The sequence below is a fragment of the Grammomys surdaster genome, unplaced genomic scaffold, assembly GCF_004785775.1.
Source record: "Grammomys surdaster isolate TR1022 unplaced genomic scaffold, NIH_TR_1.0 189, whole genome shotgun sequence".
Taxonomy (NCBI): domain Eukaryota; kingdom Metazoa; phylum Chordata; class Mammalia; order Rodentia; family Muridae; genus Grammomys; species Grammomys surdaster.
In genome coordinates, this window is record NW_021604634.1 from 157,102 (window position 1) to 181,970 (window position 24,869).

The window sequence follows — 24,869 nt, forward strand, 5'->3', positions numbered from 1 at the left end:
ATGTAGTTCAAGCACCATGTAGCCTTGAACTCACAGAGATCCATCTCCCTCTCCCTCTTCAAGTGCTGGGATTAAAGGCATGAGTCACCACACTGACAGAAAACAGAATCTGAGTTTGGCTTGGTTTTCCCCTCTCCCCATCAAGCTGCATCAAAGAGTTTCTAGAATCCTAAAAAACCTGAGTCTATTTTTTTTTTGGCCTTTCTATTTTTTTTTATTGGATATTTTATTTACACTTCATATGTTATCCCCTTACCCCATCCCCCACCCACCCGGGAACCCCCCATAAAACCTGAGTCTATTAACTGCACAAAACCTTAGGACTCTGGAGCCTCGACGAGTGCTGTGTGACATGTGACATGGCACTCTGCCCACACCCTCACAGGTACAGGTGTTCCCACCTGGGCCCTGGAGAGCTTGCAGAGGTCTAATAAACAGTGACATGAGGCCTCCAGACAGGCTTCCTTAAGTGTAGAGGCTAGACTGTAAAATGTCGGCTGCAGATGTGCTGGCTGGATACCCAGTGACCGACAGATGTTCATAGGTAAGGGAAATGCCTTACCAACTTTCCAGCAGAGACCTGCATTAATCTGATACAAATAACCATATGATTCATTTGTTTATCATTTTAAGTTTTTTTTTTTAAAAAAAACACTTCTTTTCATAATTATGTGTATAGGTAGGTGCCTGTGTGGGTATGATCATGTGAGTGCTGGTGCCTGTGGAGAACAGACACCAGCAGCTAGAATTACAGAAGTTCGTGAGCTACCTGACATAGGTACTGAAAGTCAAATTCACGTCCTCTGGAAGAACACCACACTCCTCTTAACCACTGAGCTATCTCTTCAACACGATAGTCTTGATTTCTGAGGCAAGGTCTCTGTATGTAGCCCGGGCTGACGCCAAACTTCCAGTCCTCCTTAGTCTGTTTTATTTAAGGTACATACAAGGCGCTCTTAGTCACTGTTCTCTTGCTGTGAAGACACATTGTGACCAAGCAACACTTATAAAAAGAAAGCATTTAAATGGGAACTTGCTTACAGTCTCAGAGGCTTAGTTCATTTTCATTGTGGTGGGAAGGGTGGCAGTATACAGGCAGACAGGGTACTGGAGAAGTAGCTGAGAGGTCTATATCCTGATCCTTTGGGCAGTCAGGAGAAAGGGAGAGACTGTGCCTGGCATTGGTTTTTGAAACCTCAAAGCCCATCCCCAGTAACACAGTTCCTCCAACCAGCCTTCATCTCCTATCCCTCCTAATCCTTTCAAACAATTCTACTCCCTGGTGACTAAGCATTCAAATATATGAACCCATGAGGGCCATTCTTATACAAACCACCACAAAGGCTGAATGGCTTTGGCAAACAACACAGGAAAGGTGAAGAGAATGCTCTGTCAGATGTGGGCCAGAAGCACTCCTATCTCTTGATGTATAAGACTCCTGATGGCACAACCCCCACTACTCCCCAGTGAAGGACAGCTGAAGAAGATGAAGGAGGAAACCTGAAGTAGAAAAGGCTTAGCTTCCTAGGATTCTTTTCTGGAGTCAGAGGGATAAGTCAGCTCCTCTGGAACAGGGATCTGACTTCAGGAGCTGAACCATTAGCATGGGGCTGAGAGGCCAGAACCATGGGAAGCCAGACAGACTGAGCCACAGATGAGACTTTTGTAGCTATGATTAGAAGAAGGCACCCAGTTCAGCTGTCTATTGGCAGCAACTGGGCCTCAGACCCCCTGCCCTCTGGAAACACTTCCCCATGTACCTCCCTCTGTACATGCCTAAATCACATTAGGATCAGGTGCATCAACAAAGGAGTGACCTGGGAAGGGGTTACTGATGCACCCAGGCTCCTAAACTGCTGGACACTACCTACAGGGGCTCTAAATCAAGTGCATGCCACCTGCAGGCCTGCGTACTCTTCTCAGCCTCTGTCCTTCCCCTCTCCCAAGTGAAGTTTTTGCACCACACCACACTGGTGTCCCATGGCCCATGCACCTGAGCATGCAGTGGTGGGTGGGGGGCAGGGAGTTGGGGGTAGGAGGGTGGGAGTGAAGGGTCTCATGCCTCTACAAGGCACCTATAGGGCTAGCTCTGATCTGAATTCCTCCTTAAAAAAAAAAAAAAGCAGAAGGCTTTAACCAGAGTGTGGAGGAGGGGACATTCTAGACAAGTGGACACATACACCCTGACACTCTTTCAACTGGTGGCCTGGGGATCACAGAGGTGCAGAATAAACATGGCAGAGATGGGTACCCCAGGGAATGGGACAGATTAGAAGGATTAGCAGATGTGGCCTTGTTGGAGGAAATGTGTCTGCAGGTTTGGGACTGTGGATATAGGACATAACAGTGTAGGGCTTTGTGTAAGGGGAAGGCTGTGTCTAAGTACAGGGTTGTCTTGGTGGGGGCATATGTCTGGTATGTGGGGCTGTGACAGGTTGTGGGTTTAGGTGTCGATATAGAGTCATGTTGTGGCAAGGGATAATGTCTGAATATAGGACTCTAATCAGGATAAGGGCCTATGCCAACTGTAGACTATGTCAGAGTGGTTACCACTCTAGAGGCGGTGGGACCTGAGAGAGTGGAGTCTGAAAATGAGGCTGAGTAAACTCTCACGCAGTAGCCAACTTTATTCAGAGCACCCGTCAATTTTTTACTCTGAGGGTTAAAGGGAGTCACGTGAGTAAAGCATACAATCAGAAGGGCAAACCACACACAGCAAAAGAAATATTTTTTCCATAGAGATATATAAACAAATAAGAAAAGTCAGTTGGAATGAATAACATGAAGGAAACTTACTGCTCTCCACTAGGCCTGGAAGAGGCATGAAAGCACTTCCAAGAGCAAGTCCATAGTTTTGAAGAAATTAAGATCACAAGACTCTTGTCTTGGTTTCTTGGGATTTTTTCACAAGCACTCAGAAATCTTCTGACGTGACTCAGTTCTTGGACTGTGTTTCAACACAGTGCTGTGTTGGATTCCCTCTGGGTATTGCGCTGTGTCTTGGTATAGGGATTGGCAAATGGCTTCTACTGTGCCAGGGTTGGTCACAGGCACAGAGCCAGGCCCTAGGGAAACACCAGGTCTAATTCGTCCCTCAAGAAACAAGGTCAATCTGAAATGGGCCCCTCCTGTATCTGGTACCTAGTGTAGTTTGCCTCTCTATAGTTGGCACCTATAGAGGTTCAGAGCTCCAGAATGACAAATTTTCTGTCTGCGGGAAGCCAGGAAGCCTTGTGGGAGAACATGTCCAGGCAACAGATTTTCAGAGACTTCCCTGCTGCTTAAAGTCACAGGAGGGTCTCAGTTGTGGGTGACCAGGGCAGGAACAAAGTCTCCTTACAACTAATGAACAGTGATGGCAACAAGAAGGTGCCCTAGAGTCTCCTGCCTCTCAACCTAAGGTTGTGGCTGAAGAGGTCAGCTCAGGAACTTTGGAAAATTCCACCAGACCCCTCCCCTCCTGGAAGAGAAAGGTCATGGGACACTTAAGTAGAAGGAGAGGCTAATTAACATTCCTCAGACCACAGGTGTGGGGACGACAGACCTGTGGGGGAGGGGAGGGGGGAACAGAGCAAATGGACAAAGGACCACCGTTGGCCACTCGCAGACAAGGGAAGTCCCTACCACTTCATTCCCTAAAGACCAATCAGTTTAAAAGTCACATTATTCTACCAATCATATTGTGCCTAGCTGCTCTTTCTCTATGCTGCCCCTGGAGACTGTATAAATGTCCGCTGAACAAGCTGCACCATGGTTGCCTCTCCTTTTGGATGCAGGATGGCTCCAGCATGCTGGAATATTAAAATTCCTCTTGCTTTTTGCAAGAGATTCTCCCCATGGTTCACTCACAGGGTCCAGTAAACAAAGGCTCTCAGAGTCTTACATAGCAAGTCTGAAAGCAATGGGGTCCCCCAGTCTAGGGCAGGTTCTACCAGACTGGGTATAAAAATATCATTAAATGTCCCTCCATGGTATCACAAAGCCCAACATGGAACTAAGGCTATAGAAATACACATAAGTTACTTGTTTCAGATAAAATAATATGACAAACGGCAGCAGCAACTTTCCTGAGTATTAACAGTTAAACAGAATATAAGTGGAAGCTATTTGTATGAGATACTTGCTCAAAGTCATGATTTTAAGCCATCTTTAGAACACTGGATTCTTGACTTTAAGAACTGGGTCAGGTGCTAGTCTGCTAGGGAGATGGATCCAGGGTTTGCTGCGAAAGCATGAAGACCCAAGTTTGAATTTCCAGGATGCATATGTGTAAACCCAGGTGTGGTATCATTATATGTAACCCCAGTGCTGGGGACTAGTCTGAGATGGGAATCTCTGGGGACTCACTGGGCCAGTTAGCTTAACTACAGATTCAACAGGAGACCCTGTCTCAAGTAAGGTAGAAAGTGATTGAAAAAACTCCTGATGTCAACCTCTGGCCTACACACACACACACACACACACACACACACACACACAGTTAAACATACCCTTATAATATATGCATACACGCTATATATTCCGTGCCCACAAAGACCTGGCATGACTTAGTGCCAGTTCACTAGACTGGAGACCACCTAGAGAGCTAGTGAGCATATTTGGTGTCAGAATTACTTGGGTAAAGCAGGAGCCATTTTTAGCCAGGCACACTGGAAAGGATATGGCGGTAAGGCCTGTTTCTCAAAGAGGAACAGCCTACATCTCTGTTAGAGAAGGGAAGAAGCTACAGATTTGCAGCAAGTGGAAGACAGAACCTGGAAGTAGTGGAGTTTGATACAGACTGAACCTGTTAAACTCATGGTTTGCCACCCAGAATCCTTCACACCTAGAAAAGGCTTCATGTTCCACTGCAGAGGTGTGGTCCACAGGTACCCTCATGTGGTCATTTGAATAAGAATGGCCCCATTGCTCATAGATTTGAATGCTTGATCATCAGGAAGGGCATTACTTGAGGGATTAGGAGGTGTGACGTGTTGGCGTAGGAATGGGCTTCTTGGAGTAGGTAGCCCTTGATGGAGGAAGTGTGGCAGTGGAGGTGGACTTAAACCAGCCCTGCAGTGGTGTCATAAGCTTTTTATCCCAGTGCTCTGGAGGCAGAGGCAGAAAGATCTCTGAGTTTGAGGCCAATCTGGTCTACAGAGTGGGTTCCAGGACAGCTGGGGACACACACACACAAAAAAAAACTGTCTTAAAAAAAAATTCCTAAGCCATTCCTAGTGTCTCTCCCTACTGCCTGTGGATCAGGATGTAGAACTCTCAGGTCCTTCTCCAGCATCATGTCTGCCTGCATGCCACCAAGCTCTGCCCACAAGCCAATAGCTGATTAAACCTCTGAAACTGTAAGCCAGCTCCACCAAAATGTTTTCTTTTATAAGAGTTGCTGTGGTCATGGCATGGTATCTTCACAGCGATAGATAGAACACTGACTAAGACACCATCAGTCATAGGGAAGCCATATTGAGATATAAAACATAACCCCCCTGCAGGGTCAGGCATGGTCTTAGTGGAGACAAAATGACATGGTTCTTGCCCCTGGGACAGGGCCAGTGGGTGGATGTGGGCCTCTTCAAGTATTGATGGCTGCCATGGTCATAAACTCTGATAAATGAAGGTGTGGCTAACGTCTTAGCAAAATGGAAAACACTGGGACCCTCAGGACAGCCCTTAAGACTGAGGAAAAGACCTCTAAAAACATGAGTTCGAAAATACATTGCTGGGCAGTGGTAGCGCACGCCTTTAATTCCAGCACTTGGGAGGCAGAGGCAGGCAGATTTCTGAGTTCAAGAGTTCGAGGCTAGCCTGGTCTACAGAGTGAGTTCCAGGACAGCCAGGGCTACACAGAGAAACCCTGTCTCGAAAAAAAACAAAAAAGAAAAAAAGAAAATACATAATTTCTCAACTATGCAAAAAATAAGGATGAATATGAATTGTCTGAGGGATTTCACAAATCTAAAAGAACAAAGGCATTAATGAGCCAGCCTGTCAGAAAGATACAAAGGCAGGCACACTCCTGAGTTCAAGGTCAGCCTGGGACACAGGAAGTCCAGGCCCAGGTGTAGAAATGGTAGTTTCAGAATGGGGTCCCACCCGGCTAGCTATGTATCTGAGCCTAACAGAGGCAGGTAGATCTCTGAATTCTTTTGCTTTGTTAAAAGAAAATGTGTTCTTACTGTCTCCTAAGAATAAAGGGGCTGGGTCAAGGATGCTGATTCATAGGACAATCAAAAGGGAACCTGGAGTAAATCTCTGGATTGATATGTAAAATAAAAGACTGGGCTTATGATTTGGAAGAGATGAGCTCTCCAGAGAATCTTTTAGACTGGCAAGGGAGAACTTCTTGGAGAACTGTCTCGAGCAGAACATAGAGCTGTCTGGAGATCTCCAGAGAAAGCAGAACAGAGAAAGCAGAACAGAGAGAAAGCAGGCTAGAAAGCTGTCTCAAGAAGAGCATAGGCCACCAGCTTCCAGCCACAATTTGACTTCACATCATTTGCTTTCGCTGCTCCCAGACACCTCTTCCTCAGAACCCCTCTCCAAGCCGAGGCTGGTCCTTGCCAACCACCAAGGTGAATCTTAATATCATAATTTTAAACTGAATTTCCTGCTCACACAGATGACCCCAATTAGGCAGCCCAAGGCCCTTCTGTCCCTCCTCTTTCATACTCGCTGCCTTGATGCTGGTGCTCATCTTGCACCTTGCCCAAAATTCTTCCCAGCATCCAGCCGAACTACAGCCACCAAGTTATGCATACTGTGCCCAGAGCTGCCCAACTCTTCCATAGCACCAACGGCAGTGGGACACCTTGTGTCCTTGTCCCGGTTACTTCTCTTCCTTCCTCACTGAAGGGAGTCAAATGGCGCACTCTAGGATGGGCAGGAAAGAAGGAGTGGAGGTGGGCAGTGCTCACAGAACAGTGAAGAGCTCATTTGGAACTAGTCCTCACAGGTGAATTAGCTGAAGATCTCAAACCACTGTCATCCTGAGCTGGCGGGCTCTGATAAAACAAGCATCTTCATGAGAGAACCGTTGAGGGAGGTTTGGATATGGGAAGATGGTAGGTGGGTGCTGGTGGGGACCTAGAAAAGTCTACAGATGCTCTGGGACTTTGAGCTGGAGAAATAGAAGGACCCTCCCTGGAGCAGCCAGAACCAAAACTAAGTTTCTGTTGTTTTGGGCAAGTTAGTATGGTACTTCATTAGGACGGCCATAGGACACTAACACAAGCTCCCAAAAGCCATCTGGGGACAAGGTGGACTCAGGTGAACATGATCTGTTGTGGATGGCCCTGGTCTTGTATTTTGTTGCTAATTCTGCTTTCCCGGGAGGGGCTGCAGAGGAGGAGTGAATCGTGTATACAGGTGACTTGTTGTGAAACTTCTGCCTACCTAACTTGTAAAATAAAGGCTAGAGCCAGTTATAAGGGATCTCATAAACGGGGAATAGAGTAGTGTAGTGGTAAATCTGCCCAGTGTAGGTGTGCAACTTGTATTCATAATTGTTGAGTTGTGTTTTCTTTCACCGAGCTTATTTGTGTTGGAGATTTACCACAACACATGATCATGCAATGTAACTAGTGAGTAAACCAGGAAGCTTCATTCACGCTGAGTAACTCCCCTGGCCAGGCACAGAAGGAGACTTCACAGTGAAGAGGTCACTAGACATCACCGTTGTGGGACCATCAGCATGGACCTCACTGACAACAGCCAAAGCTGAGGACATGCCTGGCTGATGAGACACTCCCGCCAAGCTTTGAGTAGACATCACTCAAATGGAACAGGGGCTTGTCCCAACGCTGAACTGTACTCCTCAAAGCTGAGTACCCGGGCTCCCGAAGGCCAGGGGAGCTGTTGCAGGTCAGGGAGGATGAGGAGTAATCAATCATACAGATGACAACCCTAAGTGGGTGACAGTTAACTAGATGCAGGCTCTCTTCTCAGGCATGCACCTTAAGTGACTGTGGGAACTACCACTCTACTGACACCACTTGGAAAATCTTAACTGTTTGACCGTGGTACCTTACACCTTCACTTTATAGTGGCCTACAAACCAAGTCAATCTTATTCCCAGCCCAGATCTGCATTATGTTTGCAAAACTGGTGTCCATTTTGATGTTTCCTGAAGAGCCAACAGGGTCAACTATGAAAGCCTTGTAACCTGATATCACTTGAGTAGAGGGCAAATACTGTTTTTGTTTGGTTGACTTTGAACAGGGTTTCTCAGGGCTGGCTTTACAGCCCACCCTGGTTTTTACCTGTGATTGTCTTGACTCATCTTACAGAGTGGTTTTGGGCATGCGTTTATAAATCATCACTTGAGATTCCTTCCAGCAGATGTTTTGGGGTTGAGAGACCTGTCCCTGTGACTCTAACCATCTCAGAATTCCTGTCACAAATTCCTCTGAGATCTCACTAGAGGGAGGGGCTGCAAGCCAGGAGGACCTGCTGTGACCTCAGAACCCACAGGAGAACATTCTTTAAACCTTCTGATCTCCAGATAAGAGGCAGCAAAAGCCCTTTTGACAACTTGGTATTCCAATCCTTTTTCTCCTCCCATGGAGACAAGGCTGGTCAGACAACCACAGACAAACCTTAAGACAAGGTTCCCAGCGGCAGTAACAAAGTGTATGTAGCAAGTGGGCAAGTCCTGTGGAGCCCAGCACTGCTAGGCCACAGAAGCCCTGACTCTTGTTCTTTTTTTTTTTCTTAAGATTTATTTATTTTATGTATATGAGTACACTGTTTCTGTCTTCAGACACACCAGAAGAGGGCATCAGATCCCATTATAGATGGTTGTGAGCCTCCATGGGGTTGCTGGGAACTGAACTCAGGACCTCTGGAAGACCAGCCAGTTCTCTTAACCACTGAGCCATCTCTCAGCCCTGGACCTCTGGCCCTTACAGTCTATGCACACACAATACATCCAGGTTGTCACACACTGGCATTCACATGAGCATATAGAAGTCACCCATATGCCTAACATGCAAACATCCTTACACACAGGCATCCACACCACCACATGTACTCATATTCACACATACACACATGAACATTCCCATGAACACACACGCATACACAGCCATTCGATCTGTACTCATACATATGGTTACTTATAGGCACGCCCATGCATACCTGTACCTGTAGGCACTTGTGCATGTACTTCTAGACACACATACCCACATACATGCATGAGACTGTGGGTGCATGAGACCCTGTGGGACTGTGGAAATCCTGGGATGTTTGGCCACGTCCCCAGAGACCTAACATGAGGTCTCCATGTAACATAAGGCCCAGGTAGAGGGCAGGGAAACAGGTCTCTGCCTCAAGATTTACAGAAAGGCCCTGGCCCCGCCCCTCTCCTGCTTCCAATATAAACAAACCCCTTCTGGCATTTTTTGGGAGAGCACACCACCATTCAAACCCATTGCCATGTCAATAAATCTCCACATGTCTCTTGTAATTCTGGACTCATTGTGTAAGTGGAAAACCCACACGGGGCGGGGGGTGGGGGGGAGAAGCCTTACAGCAACTGTCCGTGCACCACCGTCGCAGCCCCCCCCCCACTCAGCTGCGACCCTGGTACACTAGCGTGACCCATCTCGCGTCCCACCTGGCGTGCAGCATCTCTGCGCCCCTATTCCCGAGACCCTGCCTTCACCAAGGCGCTTGGCTCGACCTCTTTCCCTACACCCTCGGTTTGCCAGAGGTCTGCACTGCTGAGTCTGGCCGGGAGGTACCATAGCAACAAGCCTGCCCCTCGCCCCTGCCCGCGACCCCGCCCGCCACCCGTGCGCGAGTTTTGACCCACAAGACCCAACAGGAACTCACATTTATGCATGTTCTTAGGGTATACTCTTGAAGCTGCATGTAAAAATTTAGGCTGTGCTACCATATATACCTAGAATCTAGGTGAGAATATTATGGTTGGGCCTGACAGATACACTCCTCCTCACAGCCTGAAGATTTTGTGTTTTCTTCTTTTCTTTTTTTTTTTTGTTTGTTTTTTTTTTCGAGACAGGGTTTCTCTGTGTGTAGCCCTGGCTGTCCTGGAACTCACTCTGTAGACCAGGCTAGCCTCGAACCCTCGAACTCAGAGATCCGCCTGCCTCTGCCTCCCAAGTGCTGATTTCTTCTTTTTGTTTGTTTTGTTCTTGAGATAGTCTTGCTGTATTACCCAGGCTGCCATCTCGATTCTCCTGCCTTTGCCTCCTCCCACACACTAAGACTACAGGTCTGTGTTACCATGGCCAGCTTGGAGCTGTTTTAAACAGGAAAACTACCACCAAGGTGTGCCAATATGTGACTAAGGTAAAAGCCCATGAAAAGGACACTTATTTAAGGTTAAGAGCAGATGGACGCAGAATGTTGGCTTATTCTATCTCAGCTGGAGTCCACATTGAGTTATGAGTCAAATTCATCTGTGTGGGTCCTGGGATAGCTGAAGGTGTGAAGACCAGTACAGACTTCCTGAGCACAGATAACAAGGATCTGCTGTTTTGGCCTAAGAGATGTTTACAGATGCTGACTTGATAAAACTTGAAAAAGACATTTGTCCTGGAAGACAGCAGCCTGCTGGCTCTGACTGCTGGTGGCTGGATGTTACCGGCTATTATTGGGAGCGATCAGATGTCACTGTGGCACCTGGAGCCATCTGAGCGCAAGCAGAAGGAGTAGTGTGAGTTCCACTCAACAGCGCTCCCCGAGTGGCCTGTAATCTTGTTTCAGCTCACTGGAAATTAGCATCCTTTCTGCAGTCTAAGTACCCTGTTTTTCACGTCTTTCATGTTTTTGAGCCTTTTGCTGATGTTCTGCTATTTAAAACAAACCAGAAGATTAATTTACGAGATGCAGCATAAACAGTAAATTGAGCCTTCACCTTGGAGCTCATACAAACAACTCAGCACAGCACGACAGAGTTGTGCAGAGCTTGTGTCTAAGAGCCACAGTCTCCCTCGGGGGTAAAGACCAGGTCAGCTGGCACAAGGATGCATTTTAGGAAATACACATGGGAGAGGGGAGTCAGAAGAACATTTCTGTCACCTAGAGTAATCATATCTAGGTCACAGGCAGGGTCACTTGAGCACCCCTTCACCCTGATATAGCCTTTCTACTCCATTACAGCCTCCACACAAAGGTTTTTCTTGCTTTTGGCACCCCTTTCCTCAGCCAGCCTTAATGGGGGGGGGGGTGTTATTTACCTAGTTGTATTACAACCTGATATGCCATATTTGTTTGATATCCCTGGTAGGCCTGCTCTTTTCTGAAGGGAAACAACATAGGAGGCATGGATCTGGAGGAGAGGAGAGATGTGGGGGAGAGATCTGGAGGGGAGGAGGGAGGAGATACTGCTGTTGGGGGTGTATTAAATGAGAGAAGAATTATAAAAAAAAAAAAAAAGCCTTCAAGTTATCAGTCAAAGGGGCTTCTGGAGACACTTCCGCACAAAAATACTCTTAATTGTTCAACAAATTTTGATGGTAATATCGTATTGCTGATCATAAGACATGGAGTATTCAAGTGGGTGCTGACCTGGAAACTGCACCTGCTGGCTACCTTTCATAGTACTAGAAGACGCTACGCAGGCTGCTGCAAGAGAGGTCCTCAGACGCCTTACCTATTGTGAGCTGTACAATAATGGCCACCCTGGTGAGATATGCAACAGAGGCATGAATCTTATAGTAATAAGCAGTTACTTTCTGATTGGATTTGAGGTCCATTCTACAGAATGGAACTCATGCCTGGTACTGTAACCTTGTCAAGAGCCTGAAGCTGGGAGGTCATAGGCCCTGGAGAACCTGCAAATATCATTTTGCTAGATGGACGTAGAGTGAAACTGCTTCTCTTTATACCCACAGATTAGTGTAGTCAGATTCCTCATCAGAGAAGTGGGCGGCAGACTCACAACTGCGCAAAGCACTGAGAAGTCCACGAGTCATTCACTGTAGCCCTAAATGGGGTGTATCTACACCACACCTTCTCTCCCTCAAATCTCAGGGAGTAATTTTCAAGAGAAGGGCAGAAAGACTGTAAGAGTCAGGGGTAAGAGTCAGGGGTCAGGAAGCACTGCTGCACAACACTGTCTCCTGGACATGACAGTTCGCTGCACTGGCTGCCTGCAAAGATCATGCCAGTCACCACTTCAGCGTGTACTGAGGATGGGCTCACAGGCCTCAGCTCTAGATAAGGAGCTACTGGCAGTTGCGGCTGCTGGGGCAGGAAGAGTCAGTTTTCTCTAGGGGCAGCACAGATGTAGCCCTCGTGGGTTGCCTGTGCTCCAGGGATGGCCCCATACCCATGTTGCATAGGGTAGCACCCATTAGATTCAGTGAGACATGAAGCTGGGAGGGAGACTCAGGGAACAGTAATCCTACAGTAGTTAGAAGGGAGACGAGAGATGCAGACTGTTAAAAATACATTGTGCATATACACAAAATTCTCGAAGAGTAAATACAAAATATTTTATTTATCCGGGACCAGGGACCAATCCCTGAGACCTGCAGATGCAGTCCTATGGGTTCTGTGCCCAGGTCTCCTGCCACTGAGGCTAGGCTGCCTCCATGAGTGACTGTGAGGTAAGATACTCCAGGTCTGTGAGTTTCTTGGTGATGTTATTTTTTAGTTATGCATGAATGTTGGAGAAAAACCAGTGAGTCTGGACAGGTAATGGAGCGTACAGACAGCTGAGGAAGGTCTGCACCAAGAGCTCCGCCTTCATCTCCTGTCCCTGGAGACAACTCTACACTCTGCTCAGAGGCTCTGGCCTGCAGTCTGACCCACAGGCAGGGGCCAGCAGCTTAGAGGCCCCACCCCTACCTCTGCTCTCTTTTGCTACAGAGCCCCTGCTGCACGCTGTCACCTCTGCGCTCTGCTTCCCACTCGTCCTCTGCCTCGTGGGCATGGCATTCCCACTCTGAGCTGCTGTCCTCATCCTCATCTTCCTCACCCAAAAGGAAGCTTCTGGGAGAAGCGTCCTGGTGCTGCCGGGATCGGGCCTTCTTTCTCTTTCGGCGCAAACGAGTTGGATCAGGCGCCTGCTCCCGCTCTGATGGTGGCACCAGGCTCATACACTGGAGCCCTCTCTCCTTCTTGCGTTTGTACTCCATTACTTGCTTGTTCAGTGCCTCGTGGTCAATCCCACACAGATTTGGGTGTGCGGTTGGTTCTGGGGAGTCATGTGGTGCCTGGGCATTAGCATTCCTGTGAGAGAAGAGAAGGCTTCACACAGAGCCCAAACTAAGCTCCAAAACACAGTATAAAGAAAAAATCATCTACACCTCCCGTGCTACATCTCCCCTCTTCTGAGGGTGACAGATGTAGAAAGGTAATCCTGGACAGTGGCTCATGTGACCAATGTGTGCGTCTCAGCATGGTGGTATATAGGCAGCCACCCAGAACTATGCAGACATGGGCTGGACCCAGGGGCAGGTACCAAGGGGGCCATGTGGGCTAGTAGAAGCACAGACTGAGTGGATGCTGTGGCTTAAGCATCTGCCACAGGTAACAGAAAGATGTCTACATGGCTCACCTCAAACCGTCCAAGTCATCCCTTTCATCTGGGGGTCCAAAGTCAGCTATTGCCAGTAATCGATCTACCTGAAAGGAGAGTACAGGGGAAGGTATGCCACAGGCTACAGCATCACAGCCTGGCACTCAGCCCAGCACAAGTCTACTGGCTTCAGCTAACACCACTGCAGACGCCTTTTCAATGCAGTGACCCACCCCCTCGCTGTTCCATTAACTTGTCCCAAGTTCTCTGACAACAACTGAGGCTCCCCGAGTTTGTAACATTCGGCAAGGCTGTGAGGAAAATAAACACTGGCTGAATTACATAACTAACATTTACTGGTTTCTAAGGAGCTTTTGCAAAATAATTCCATTTGGCCACAAAATTTTGAGTGCTTGGGGACAGGAAGCCTCTAGCACAGCAAGAACAGATGTGAGGTTGTCACAGTCTCAGCCATAGGAGCCCACTGTGGGGTCAAGAGGTCTGAGCCAAAAGTAGCAGCATTTGGGAGTCAGAGGCCGGGGAATCTCTGTGAATTAAAGGTCAGTCTGGTCTACATAGCAAGTTCTAGGCAATTCAGGGCTATACAAAAGACTCTGTCTTAAAAATAAAGTAAACCAACTAAAAGATGAAATTTTATCCACTGAAGTTCAAGGACTATAAAAAAAAGTATAAAAAGCTAATCATTTGGGCAGGGGAGTGGCTCAGTGGGTAAAGACACTTGCAGACAAGCCTGGTGACCTTGAGAGATCCAAAAACCTTGGGAATAAAAAATTTCAATTCTCAGAAAACAAACCAGGCTCCTCAGAGGGAGCCACTGACAACGGGCCATTGATCAGTGATGACCCTGACATCGGGAGGAGGAGTCTGGAGCTGAGTCAGTTCCTGAGCCAGCTGGCTAGAGGAGATAACAAGGCTGAGCTGGTTTCTCAAACTCTCCAAGGTCTCACCAAATAGAATGGAACTATCATAGCAACCAATCAAAATTGTACTAATGTCATTGCTGCTTTTCTAGCCAATCATATTAAAGGTTACCTAACCTTCCGGAAAATTCCCCTATCCCTACAAAAAAGGGGCCCTGTGAGCTCCTCTGGTGGTTGCCATTTTGATGAATGGTTGACCCCTGCATGCTGGTAATTTCTGCAGAATAAATGTTCTTTGTCTTGTATACTATTTGAGTCTGGGGTCTTCCTTCACCTATTCTCTGACCCTAACAACCGGAGTAGGACCCTCAGAACAGACATCATAGAAGGGTATCCTCTGACCGCAACACCCACTGTGCTAACTAGTTTTATACCAATTTGACATAGCTAGAGACATCTGGGAAGAGGAAACTTCAACTGAGAAAATGTGGACACTTTCTGGCCTGTGGGCAAGCATGAAGAGCACTTCCTTAACTAAGGATTGCTATGGGAATGTTTAGCCCACTGTGGTAGCACCACCCCTGGGCTGGTGGTCCTTGGGCATATAAAGGAGCTAGCTGAGCAAGCCATGAGGAGGAAGGTGACACGCAACACTCCTACATGGTCCTTGCCTCCAGGTCACTGTCCTGTTTGAGTTCCTACCCTGACTTCCCTCACCGATGGACTGTGAGGTAGAACTGTAAGCTGACATAAGTTCTTCCCTCCCCAGTTGCTTTTGGTCCTGATTTTTTGTCATAGCCATAGAAACCCTAACTAAGAGCCCACACCAAAGCGAATAAACAGGGCTGGGGAGATGACTTGGTGGTTCGGAACACCGGCTGCTATTCCAAAGTGTCTGGGTTTAATTCCCAGCACCCACACACACTAGTTCCTGGGATCAAATGGCCTTTTCTGGCCTCAGACGGCACTATATGCATACAGTACAGACATACATGCAGGCAAAACACCCATATTCATAAAAAAAAATTTAAACTATTAAATCAGCAAACAAACACACAAATAAAAGCTCATTCTGGTGTACATGAGATTTAAAAAAAAGCTAATTACTGTAAAAGCTCACCTCAGCCAGGATTATGTCTCTTTTGTCTCGAACAAACACGATGGGTGGAACATTTTGCAGGGTTTGCTGAGATATCAGAAGATGCCTGAGGAGAGAGCTCAGGACATTTAGTGGAGAGGAGCCAAACACAAACTACATCAGACTCACAAATTTACCAGGTGATAAGGGACACTTGCTCACTACGGAGGCAGAGGGGGCAGGATGCAAATGAAGGGGGATGGGGACGGGAAGCTTCAATGAATCCTTTTCTAAACCGTCTCATCATATAGGACGCACCATACCATAGCTGGTCTTCACTCTCCAAGGCGACTGAGGCCTAAGGAAGAAGTAGTTTGAATTGAACTCACAGCATCCTGTACTCAGTGGACACTCCCTGAAAGGACTCCAACCTGACATCTCTGCATGCTAGACATGAAAGATTTTGGTACAGCTCAGTAATGTGATACAGACCAGACAAATGAGGTCTAGGCCTTGCAATCCCTTGAAGCTCTGACCCCTAATTTTGGGCAATCACAATAGTCTCAAAGATGCATTTCACTCTGTTAACTTTCTTCTGGTCCTTCTTTGATGATTGTAGACACTCTCTATGGAAGTGGATGCCCATGAGACAGTTCACAGACGGACAAACAGACATGCTGGACGAGACCCACACATGGGTTCCCAGCACAGTCTTCTTCCTGAAATGGAGTAATATATGAAGGGAGGGCAAGAACTGCAGGGAGGAGCGGAGGGAGGTCTGTGGAGGCGTCTGGCTCTGTGATGCTGAGACACATGGCCAGATGGATTTCTGCCTGCTTGCCTGCCTGCCTGCCTTCCTTCCTTCGTTCCTTCTTTCCTTCCTTCCTTTTTTCTTTCTTTCTTTCAACTGAATAAATGGAGTGTACTGGCTGGTTTTGTGTCAATGTGACACAAGGTAGAGTCATTAAAGAGGAAGGAGCTTCAAGTTTAGGAAATGTCCCCGTGAGATCCAGCTATAGGACATTTTCCCAATTAGAGGTCAGTAGAGAGGGGCCAGCCTATTGTGGGTGGTGGTCTGGGTTCTATAAGAAAGAGGCTGAGAAAGCCATGAGGAGCAAGCTAGTAAGTAGCACCCTCCATGGCCTCGGCATCAGCTCCTGCCCTCAGGTCCCAGACCTGTTTGAGTTCCTATCCTGCTTTCCTTCAAGGATGAACAGTGATACGGGAGTGTAAGCCAATAGACCCTTTCCTCCCAACTGGTTTTTGGTCATGGAGATTTGTCACAGCAACAGACACCTTACTAAGACACTGAATAACTTCATTGTGCCCAAGCAGCTCATTAATTTTCAAACCTCTGGGTCTCACGACCCTTTACAATTGTGAGAAGTTACTGAGAATGACCAACAGGTTTTGTTCATGTTGTTCTACTGATGTTTACTCCACTGGAAATTAAATCCGAGAAACCTAAAAATGACATTATTTTAAAAGTCATTTAAAACAGTAAGCCTACTAACTGCGGACACACATACTTTTCATGAACAAATGATTTTTTTAAAGAAGTGTTGAGAGCAGTGTCCTGGTCTCTGTGTCTGCACGGTTCTGAGGACCAGCTCAGCAGAGGGACAGCTAGTGCTTCCCTTCGCACTTACTTCCTGTTGCTATTCTTGCTGATACACATGAAACTGTGGCCTCACACAGATAAGAAACCGAGGAAGGGGAAATGTATTAATAGTCCTTAGGAAAGTATGGATCATTTTGGCCCTCCATGCAACCTCACACAACCCAGTATCATATTATAATGCATCAGGGTCTGGCAGGTTAGCCAACCTTCTCCCCGGTGTGGTCTTACCATCTCGGATGCTGGTCGACTGGTTGACACTATCAAAACCCTGCACAGTGCAGTGTGGCACTTGTAAAGTCATGATCCCATAAGAACAGACTTAAAGTTCTCCAGGCTATCAAGTTCACACATTTCAGGGTCAACTACTCCAGTTCTCTAAGGGTAAATTTTGCTACCAGCATTGGGCATGACCAGCTACCTGTCTGCTCTTTAGTGGTTCACTTGCACATTCTTCAGAGATGTCTGCTAAGACATCTGCTAAGACCCTACACTTGAGCAACTTCGGGCATTCTCTCACCTAGGGAGTACCCTAGGGAGGACTGTGCCTCAACAGACATTAGAGACCTGCCTGTGCTTCCCACCAAGGGCCAACATTTACAATGATGCATTGTTACTCTTTTCCTTGTTCATCCAGGATGCTTTTAGGTAAATGAGGCACTGTGCATCTCAGTAAGCTTGGGCAGCAGTGGAATAAAGAGCCAGCTTTAACACAGTCAAAATAGCTCTTGCCTAGCCGGGCGGTGGTGGCGCACGCCTTTAATCCCAGCACTTGGGAGGCAGAGGCAGGCGGATTTCTGAGTTCGAGGCCAGCCTGGTCTACAGAGTGAGTTCCAGGACAGCCAGGGCTATACAGAGAAACCCTGTCTCGAAAAACCAAAAAAAAAAAAAAAAAAAAAATAGCTCTTGCCTCACAAAACCCTGAAAAGACTTGTGGAGCCCCACAAGACTTTTGAGAAATCTGATTAGATCAAGTCTTACAGGAAAATGTAATTTACACTCTAAGAATCAAGGAGATGCTTCCAAGATTTTCCTGAAAAGAAAAAACTTCTCAATGAGAAATTGTAAAGTTTACCTACAGACAAACGGCCAAGGCACTTAAGGTTCAGGTAGAAGGCGGTACTCAGAGGAAGCAAACCCCATCACCTCATGTAAGCGGCACTCCTCTGCAGGATGACCTCTGTATGCTTGTTCTGCTCCGCAGAGACATCTGTCTTCCAGTACACCCGGCAGGCTGAGAAGTCTGAAGTCACAGAGACCTGAAACGCCCCCCAATGCTTGTCACTTTAGGTTTAGTGTGTACAGTTCATGCAGTCTACTGAGGATAGCAACTACAGCTTCTTCTGCCCTTGGCGCCTTATTCTGGTGATGCCAGCCAGAGAGTACAGCATTCACCGAGTGGGAAGTCGGGTCACAGACACCCACGCTCACCTCCCTTCTCTCAGCTCAACCCCATGTACCCTACAGCACTGCTCAAAGCTCCTTCTAGGAAAGATGGAGGCCCCTCGCCATGCTTATAAAGACAAAGGCCCTGTGGAACCCTGTGGAACCCTCGCCACAGTCCCAAGCTGCTTCTGATGCTTTGGCTCCTCACACTGGCTGACACTAGGTAGCCACAGGTTCCTCACCCAGGAGGAGTACGCAGGCAGACCTGCCTGTGCACCTTGACCCACAACTGAAACCAGACTTGGCACCTCTGCAGCCCCAAACCAAGACCTCAGGTGAGGGCTTAAAGACTAAGCTTGTGCCCTCCTGCCCCCACCCTGACCTCTGCTCACCTTGGAGAGCTCCACGTTCAGGTCATAGACCTCCTGGCTCACTTCAGGAGTGCACAGCAGCTCTGTCAATGATTTGTAGAGAATGCCATTCAGGACTCGCAGGCGTACACTGTCTTCCTTCCTAGTCTTCTTTAAGGTGTTCTTCATGAGGAACTCATACTTGGATGTCTTGGGAGTCAAGTGAGACCCCAGGGATGGGCTTTCATACCAAAACTTCTTTCTGTATCAAGAAAACAAAAATTAGGTTGGAAGGGGGAGGCTGGAGAAATGGCTCAGTGGTTAACAACACTAGTTAGTCTTTCAGGGGACCTGGGTTCAGTCCCAGCACCCACATGGTGTCTCACAATCACTGTTCCAGGGAATCTGACAAACTCTTCAGACCTCCACAGGTACCAGGCTTGCACACCATGTACATAACATACATGCAGGCAAAATACTCATACACATACATCAATCCCTTGTTTGTTTGTTTGTTTGTTTGTTTTTCTGGCCTTGAACTCAAGAGATTGCCTGCCTCTGCCTCTGAGTGTTGGGATTAAAGACATGTGCCACCACCGCTTTAAAACTCAGGTACAAAGATCAAGCGATGGCAATGCACAACTTTAAATCCAGCACTCAAGATGGAGAGGCAGGTGGATTTCTGTGAGTTAGAGGCCAGACTGTTCTGTAAGTTCTAAGACATTCAGAGCTGTTACACAGAGAAACTGCCTTGAAACACACACACACACACACACACACACACAGGGTGAGGGGAGAGGGGAGGGAGAGAGAAAAAACCTCATACACATACACATAAAATTTAAAAAGAGATAGGGACTCTTTTTTAAAAAAAAAATTAGATGAGAGTGCTATGACAAGTTAAAGAAAGTTTTACATAAACTACATCAAAATGCTGTGACACTTCAAGAATATGGTGACTCCACTGGACACAGGGGCGTGTTAATGGGATTCTAACAACTACTAAAGTTTAGTGGACAACAACATGGCTGTGGGGAAGGGTCAAAGGGACACTTAACCCTGTAATTTTGACTTGTGTCTCTCTACAGTGGAAGGACCAATAAGCCTTTAGATTTTATCTCCAAATTTCACGAAAATGCTATGCCTCGTTTGCCATTCATGAAGATAAAGGCTGACGGCTCTGGTGTGCTCCACTGAAAATTTGGGAAACAGGGAAGCCTCACTTCTCACTGTTAGAACAGGAGCGAGTTCCAGGAGAGCAGGGAAAGAGGACAAATGGCCACATAAGTACAAAATGCTTATCACTAGAGGGACCAAAGGCAAATACAACACAAGTCAGCGCACCCGGATCCCAGACCATTTTTTCCAGCACCTTCTAGTAACCTGGGCTCCTCATAACTGGTAACACAAGCTGGTACCACAAGTCCACAGTGATGAATGAATTAAATGAAGGAGACATCTCCCACAAAGAATTCCAAATAACCCACGGCCATAATTCTTCACCTCTTAAGGTCAGGGGCTACACCTATCAGCTTCCTACCAAAAATGACAAAAGGGACAGCTGACCCCCAGACACTGGCTATAGACACCCCTCGATAAGACAAGATAAAGTGGTAGGAAGCTCAGGGCTATATACACCAATATAATGGATAAAATGGTGCTTTTCCTCTGTTTCTTTCTCCCCAAGTCCACAACCCACATATAATCATGAAGAAAATATCGAATTTCAGCAGTGTGCAACCACACAACCTCCAACCAGGATTCTCCAGAACAGTTACAGCTGTCAAACAGGGAAAGACTGACCACGAGCTACAGTGTCTGGATAGGAAAAGACATTAAGAATGGCACATTAAGTTGTGATAGAGACTCTAAGGCCAGTCTCAGAACTATGCACTTCTTCATAAACCTAAAACCACCTGTAAAATCATTTGTTAAAACAACACCCCCCCAAAAAAAATATATATATATATATATATATATATATATATATATATATATATGTATATAAATAAAAACTGGCTTACCACACTTGGTAGATTCTAAGATGCTGTGGAAATAAAAAACATATATTTTTTTTCTTGTCTTGTTTTTGGAGACAGAGCTTCTCTGCTTAACCCTGACTATCCTGGAACTCATACTGTAGACCAGGCTGGCCTTGAACTCAGTTCAGAGATCCGAGTGCCTCTGCCTCCCAAGTGCTGAGATTAAAGGCCTACGTGGCCACTGCCCGGCAAAATCAAAGTATCTTATATCTTTATTACTAAAAATATCTAATTAAGTCAAATTTTATGCACTGTGAGACTTCAGGAGTGTTAACACTGTGCAAAAATAAACTTAAAGTGTGAAGAGAACGTGGAAATTGTCAAAGGTCAAGCTGCAATAACCATCTTCCAATCTGCCAATAACCATCTTCTAACACGAACAGACATCTGTCCCCATGGTCCCGGCCCAACACCTCGTGGACACCCGTTCCCTGTAGAAACCGCCTCCATCCAACCGTGCACCAGGCGACCAGGCCCGCAGCGGATCCTGGTCGGAGCATACCTGGTTTTCGAAGCAAATTTCTTGAGCAAGTTCTTGCTGCCGCAGGAGGCGACCGAGGTGTGCAGGGCCGGCGAGCGGCGGGGAAGAAACGCGGGCCTGTGGCTGCCCCGCAGAGCCTGCAGCCCCGCGCAGGAGCTTCTCAGACCCGCGACGCCGGCCCACATGCCTCCGAGCGCGGGGCCCGCAAGCACTAGTGGGCGCCTGACCGACTGGAGTGTAAGCCTTAGACGACCAAAGACGCGACCTGGCAACAGAAAGCCCGGGCCACTGAGGGCGGGGCTAGCCCGACATGTGGGCGGGGCCGCGGCGCAGCATTATGACTGCTGTGGGCGGGGCACAAACAGTGGGCAGTGTGGGCAGATCCCCAAACCACCCGGATTTTTTATTTTTAGCCGTACAGTTATTTTATTATTTACTTATGTAAATGCGTGTGTGTGACATCCACACGTAAAAGCAGGTGGCTCCGGAAGCCAGACGAGAGCGTGGCGTCCCCTGGAGCCAGAGTTAGAGAGTTAAGAACTGCCTGATGGACTCCTGGAAACTCAGTACTATGGTAGAGCAGCCAAGTGCCCTTAACAGCTTAGCCATCTCTTCAACCCCACCAAGTTTATTTTAAAGCAAGGCCATGGTGTCCATACGGTAGTGTGCATTTCAAAAAGCTAGAAAGGTGTTTTGATCGTTTCACCACTAAAGAAGGAACAAATGTTTGAGGAGACAGTTAAGCTTAACATGACTGAAACATGCAATGCACTGGGTATGTAACGGTATGTGGTGGTAATCAATACAATACTGTCTCTGCTTTGATGTTTTAGTTTTAAGATTGTTTAAAAGTGAAAAACCAGAGTAGAACGCAGAAAAAGAACTAAGAAGGCTCTGCATCCAAGCACTTTGGGTGAGGAGACCGAGGGGAAACGGGCCTGGGCCTAACTCACTCTGCCTGCAATCTCCTGAGGTCTCTGTTGTCCTTACTACCGTTAGTTTTCCTGCTCTGCCTTTTTCCTGTAATATTTCCACGCTTCAACTCAAATGAGCAGTGTTTCATCACTGAGGAGAACATTTAGCACAGGGACGTACATGTCAGATTTTAACAAGATGGAAGATGACATGGTCCACTGGAAAATCAGTAGCTCTAGCCCAGAGTGTTCACCCAAATTCAAACTAAAAACTAAGCATAGCGTTTTTATCTAAAGCTGCTGTCTTCAGGCTGAGCTTTTGTAGTTGGTTTTGAAGGACAATGACCTATTCTTCCAGCTGTTGCTCCAGGTCATTTGTTCCAAGTAGCATGGGAAGTCATGCTGTAGTCAGTACAAGCAGTGCTTTAAGTCAGTCACACACAAAGCAATGAACCAGAATCTAATAATCTAATAACTGATGTTTTGTACCTTATTCTATTTCAGTAGGGTGTTAACAATTCAGAATAACACTGATGCTTTCCCATATTAGACAGTGGGCAGGTTGCATGGCAGCACATTGAAAAACAACCATGAGCAAGCCTGGGAACAGAGAAACTGGCTCTGTCCTGTTTGTGGCATTTGAATCCATGAGAAAAGACCAAAGAGAGACTCGATCCAAATTTTGATTAAATGAATTTATTCTTACTGTTAACAGAAGGTCAGCAGCCTTACAGCCACACAGCATGCTGTGCAGAAGTGGGGTTAAGGTGGGGTTTTAAAGGCAGACCTCAGAAAGGTGTTCTTTACAACCATACATGGTATCCACAGCTGGGCAGGAAAACTATTTTGGTTTCCTCAGTTGTTTTTTTCTTTCTCACTATGTAGTAATAAAACAACCATTTCTCTAGGCAGTGATGGTACACATCTTTAACCCCAGCATGCAGGAAGGGGAGGTGGGTGGATCTCTAAGTTTGAAGCCAGCTTTGTCTATGGTGCCTTCCAGGACAGCCAGGGCTACACAGAGAAACCCTGTCTCAAAACAAACAAGCAAGCAAGCAAACAAAGACCATTCCATTTCTTTCCCACAGTGATAAGCAGATTTTACAGAGGCAAAGGCAGCTGTTGATGCCTTATAGCCCATTGTCCTGTTCTTCTCTCATGGGCAGTCCACTAGGAGTTCCCAGGTATCCCAGAGTAAAAGGTCTTAAGGGATGTCTGGCTCCAAAGTAAGGGTCTTTAGCCATCACGGGGGACCTGTGCAAATTATTACCCAGGTCTGAGCACTCTAATGACGGAGATAGAGCACTTCATTTCTGGGCAGGCAAATACACAGTGTCATCTAGTTAAGGCTGGCTGTCATATCCCCTCAGTCCAAACTAATTTGGAACACCCCCCCACCCAAACCATGCCAATGGGCATGTATCAACATTTGCCCATAGTAATGTATGGTAGATAAATGAGTGCTAGTTCTATGGGAGAGGTAAAGAACATACCTGTAGCCACTTGTGCTGGCTCATTTGTGTAATCCCAATAGTTGGAAGACTGAGGTAAGAGGATTCCTTTAAGGGCCACTCTGAGCTACAGACTTAAGATCTCAAAAAAAAAAAAAAATCCTGTGGAGCGGTGGTGGCGGACGCCTTTAATCTCAGCACTTGGGAGGCAGAGGCAGGCAGATTTCTGAGTTCGAGAGTTCGAGGCTAGCCTGGTCTACAGAGTGAGTTCCAGGACAGCCAGGGCTACACAGAGAAACCCTGTCTCGAAAACAAAACAAAACAAAACAAAATCCTTTGCAAATCTTAATAGCTTACTCAGTGATGAAACAAAATTGTCTTGTGGACATGCTGGCATATGCTATTTCTCTTCCATATAAATATACCACATGGATATTGGTGAATAACTGTATTGGGAGTTTGAGATAAAATTTCAGTCTCAAGATAGATCAGTGAAAAATGACTAGAAAATGGATTTAGTTAAATTCTACACTAAATCGTTACATCTAAGCTTTCCATCTAGTGTAAATATTAGGAGATCAAACGATAACTTTTGATCAAACTTGCTCAACAGTATAAAAATGAACACAGGGCATGATGACACGACACACACTTGTGGTCCCCGTGGGAAAGAGGAGCTGAGGATTTGCTTTACAATGGGCATGTAGCTACTGCTGCTGCTAAAAAGCGTGTTTCCTGGGCCCACAAGGTAACAAAAAGCAGGATGAAGGCCTGCCTGGCATCTCTCTTTTGTCACTTTACATTTTACCTTTCTCTCTTTTGTCATAAAACTGTGGGCCAGGCTCCTGCCTAACTCTGTATGTAAGTAAGTACATGAGTCACTCCAAGAGTATCTATCTAAAAGTCGGTAAGACTTAGCCTGCCCTCCTCCTTCAAGACTGAAGTGCAAAATAAGAGGAACTGAGGCATTTTACTGTCAATATTTGCAGTGACCTATTCCAGCCCCACTGAAAGTCACCTAAAAGACTCAAGTCATTGTCCTAAGCCTGATGATGAAAATGATACAGGTGGCAATACATTGATAACAGGACTTCAAGAGTCATCTGCAAAGCAACCATTGTAATACACTATGCCAGAAACAGAAGGAAAGGCTGTGTCTTCCCACAATGCTGGAATGTACAGAAG

At 46.7% G+C, this 24,869-nt stretch overlaps 1 protein-coding gene across 1 annotated transcript; it reads right to left on the reverse strand.

The window, feature by feature from the left end:
* Nucleotides 1–12,433: 12,433 nt before the first annotated feature.
* Rbfa (ribosome binding factor A) lies at nucleotides 12,434–21,568 on the reverse strand. The gene is made up of 6 exons (XM_028768938.1): nucleotides 21,341–21,568; nucleotides 18,839–19,058; nucleotides 18,207–18,319; nucleotides 15,485–15,569; nucleotides 13,523–13,590; nucleotides 12,434–13,194 (listed from the first exon to the last, which is right to left on the reverse strand). The coding sequence occupies exons 1-6, from the start codon at nucleotides 21,502–21,504 to the stop codon at nucleotides 12,807–12,809; spliced, it is 1,038 nt and encodes a 345-aa protein (XP_028624771.1). The 5' UTR covers nucleotides 21,505–21,568; the 3' UTR covers nucleotides 12,434–12,806.
* Nucleotides 21,569–24,869: the final 3,301 nt, after the last annotated feature.

Coding starts and splice junctions, on each gene's coding strand:
- Rbfa (XM_028768938.1), bottom strand. CDS start 21,504: ATGTGGGCCGGCGTCGCGGGTCTGAGAAGCTCCTGCGCGGGGCTGCAG. Junction 19,059..21,340: donor AAATTTGCTTCGAAAACCAG/GTATGCTCCGAC, acceptor TTCTTGATACAG/AAAGAAGTTTTGGTATGAAA. Junction 13,195..13,522: donor GATGACTTGGACGGTTTGAG/GTGAGCCATGTA, acceptor CTTCTCTCACAG/GAATGCTAATGCCCAGGCAC.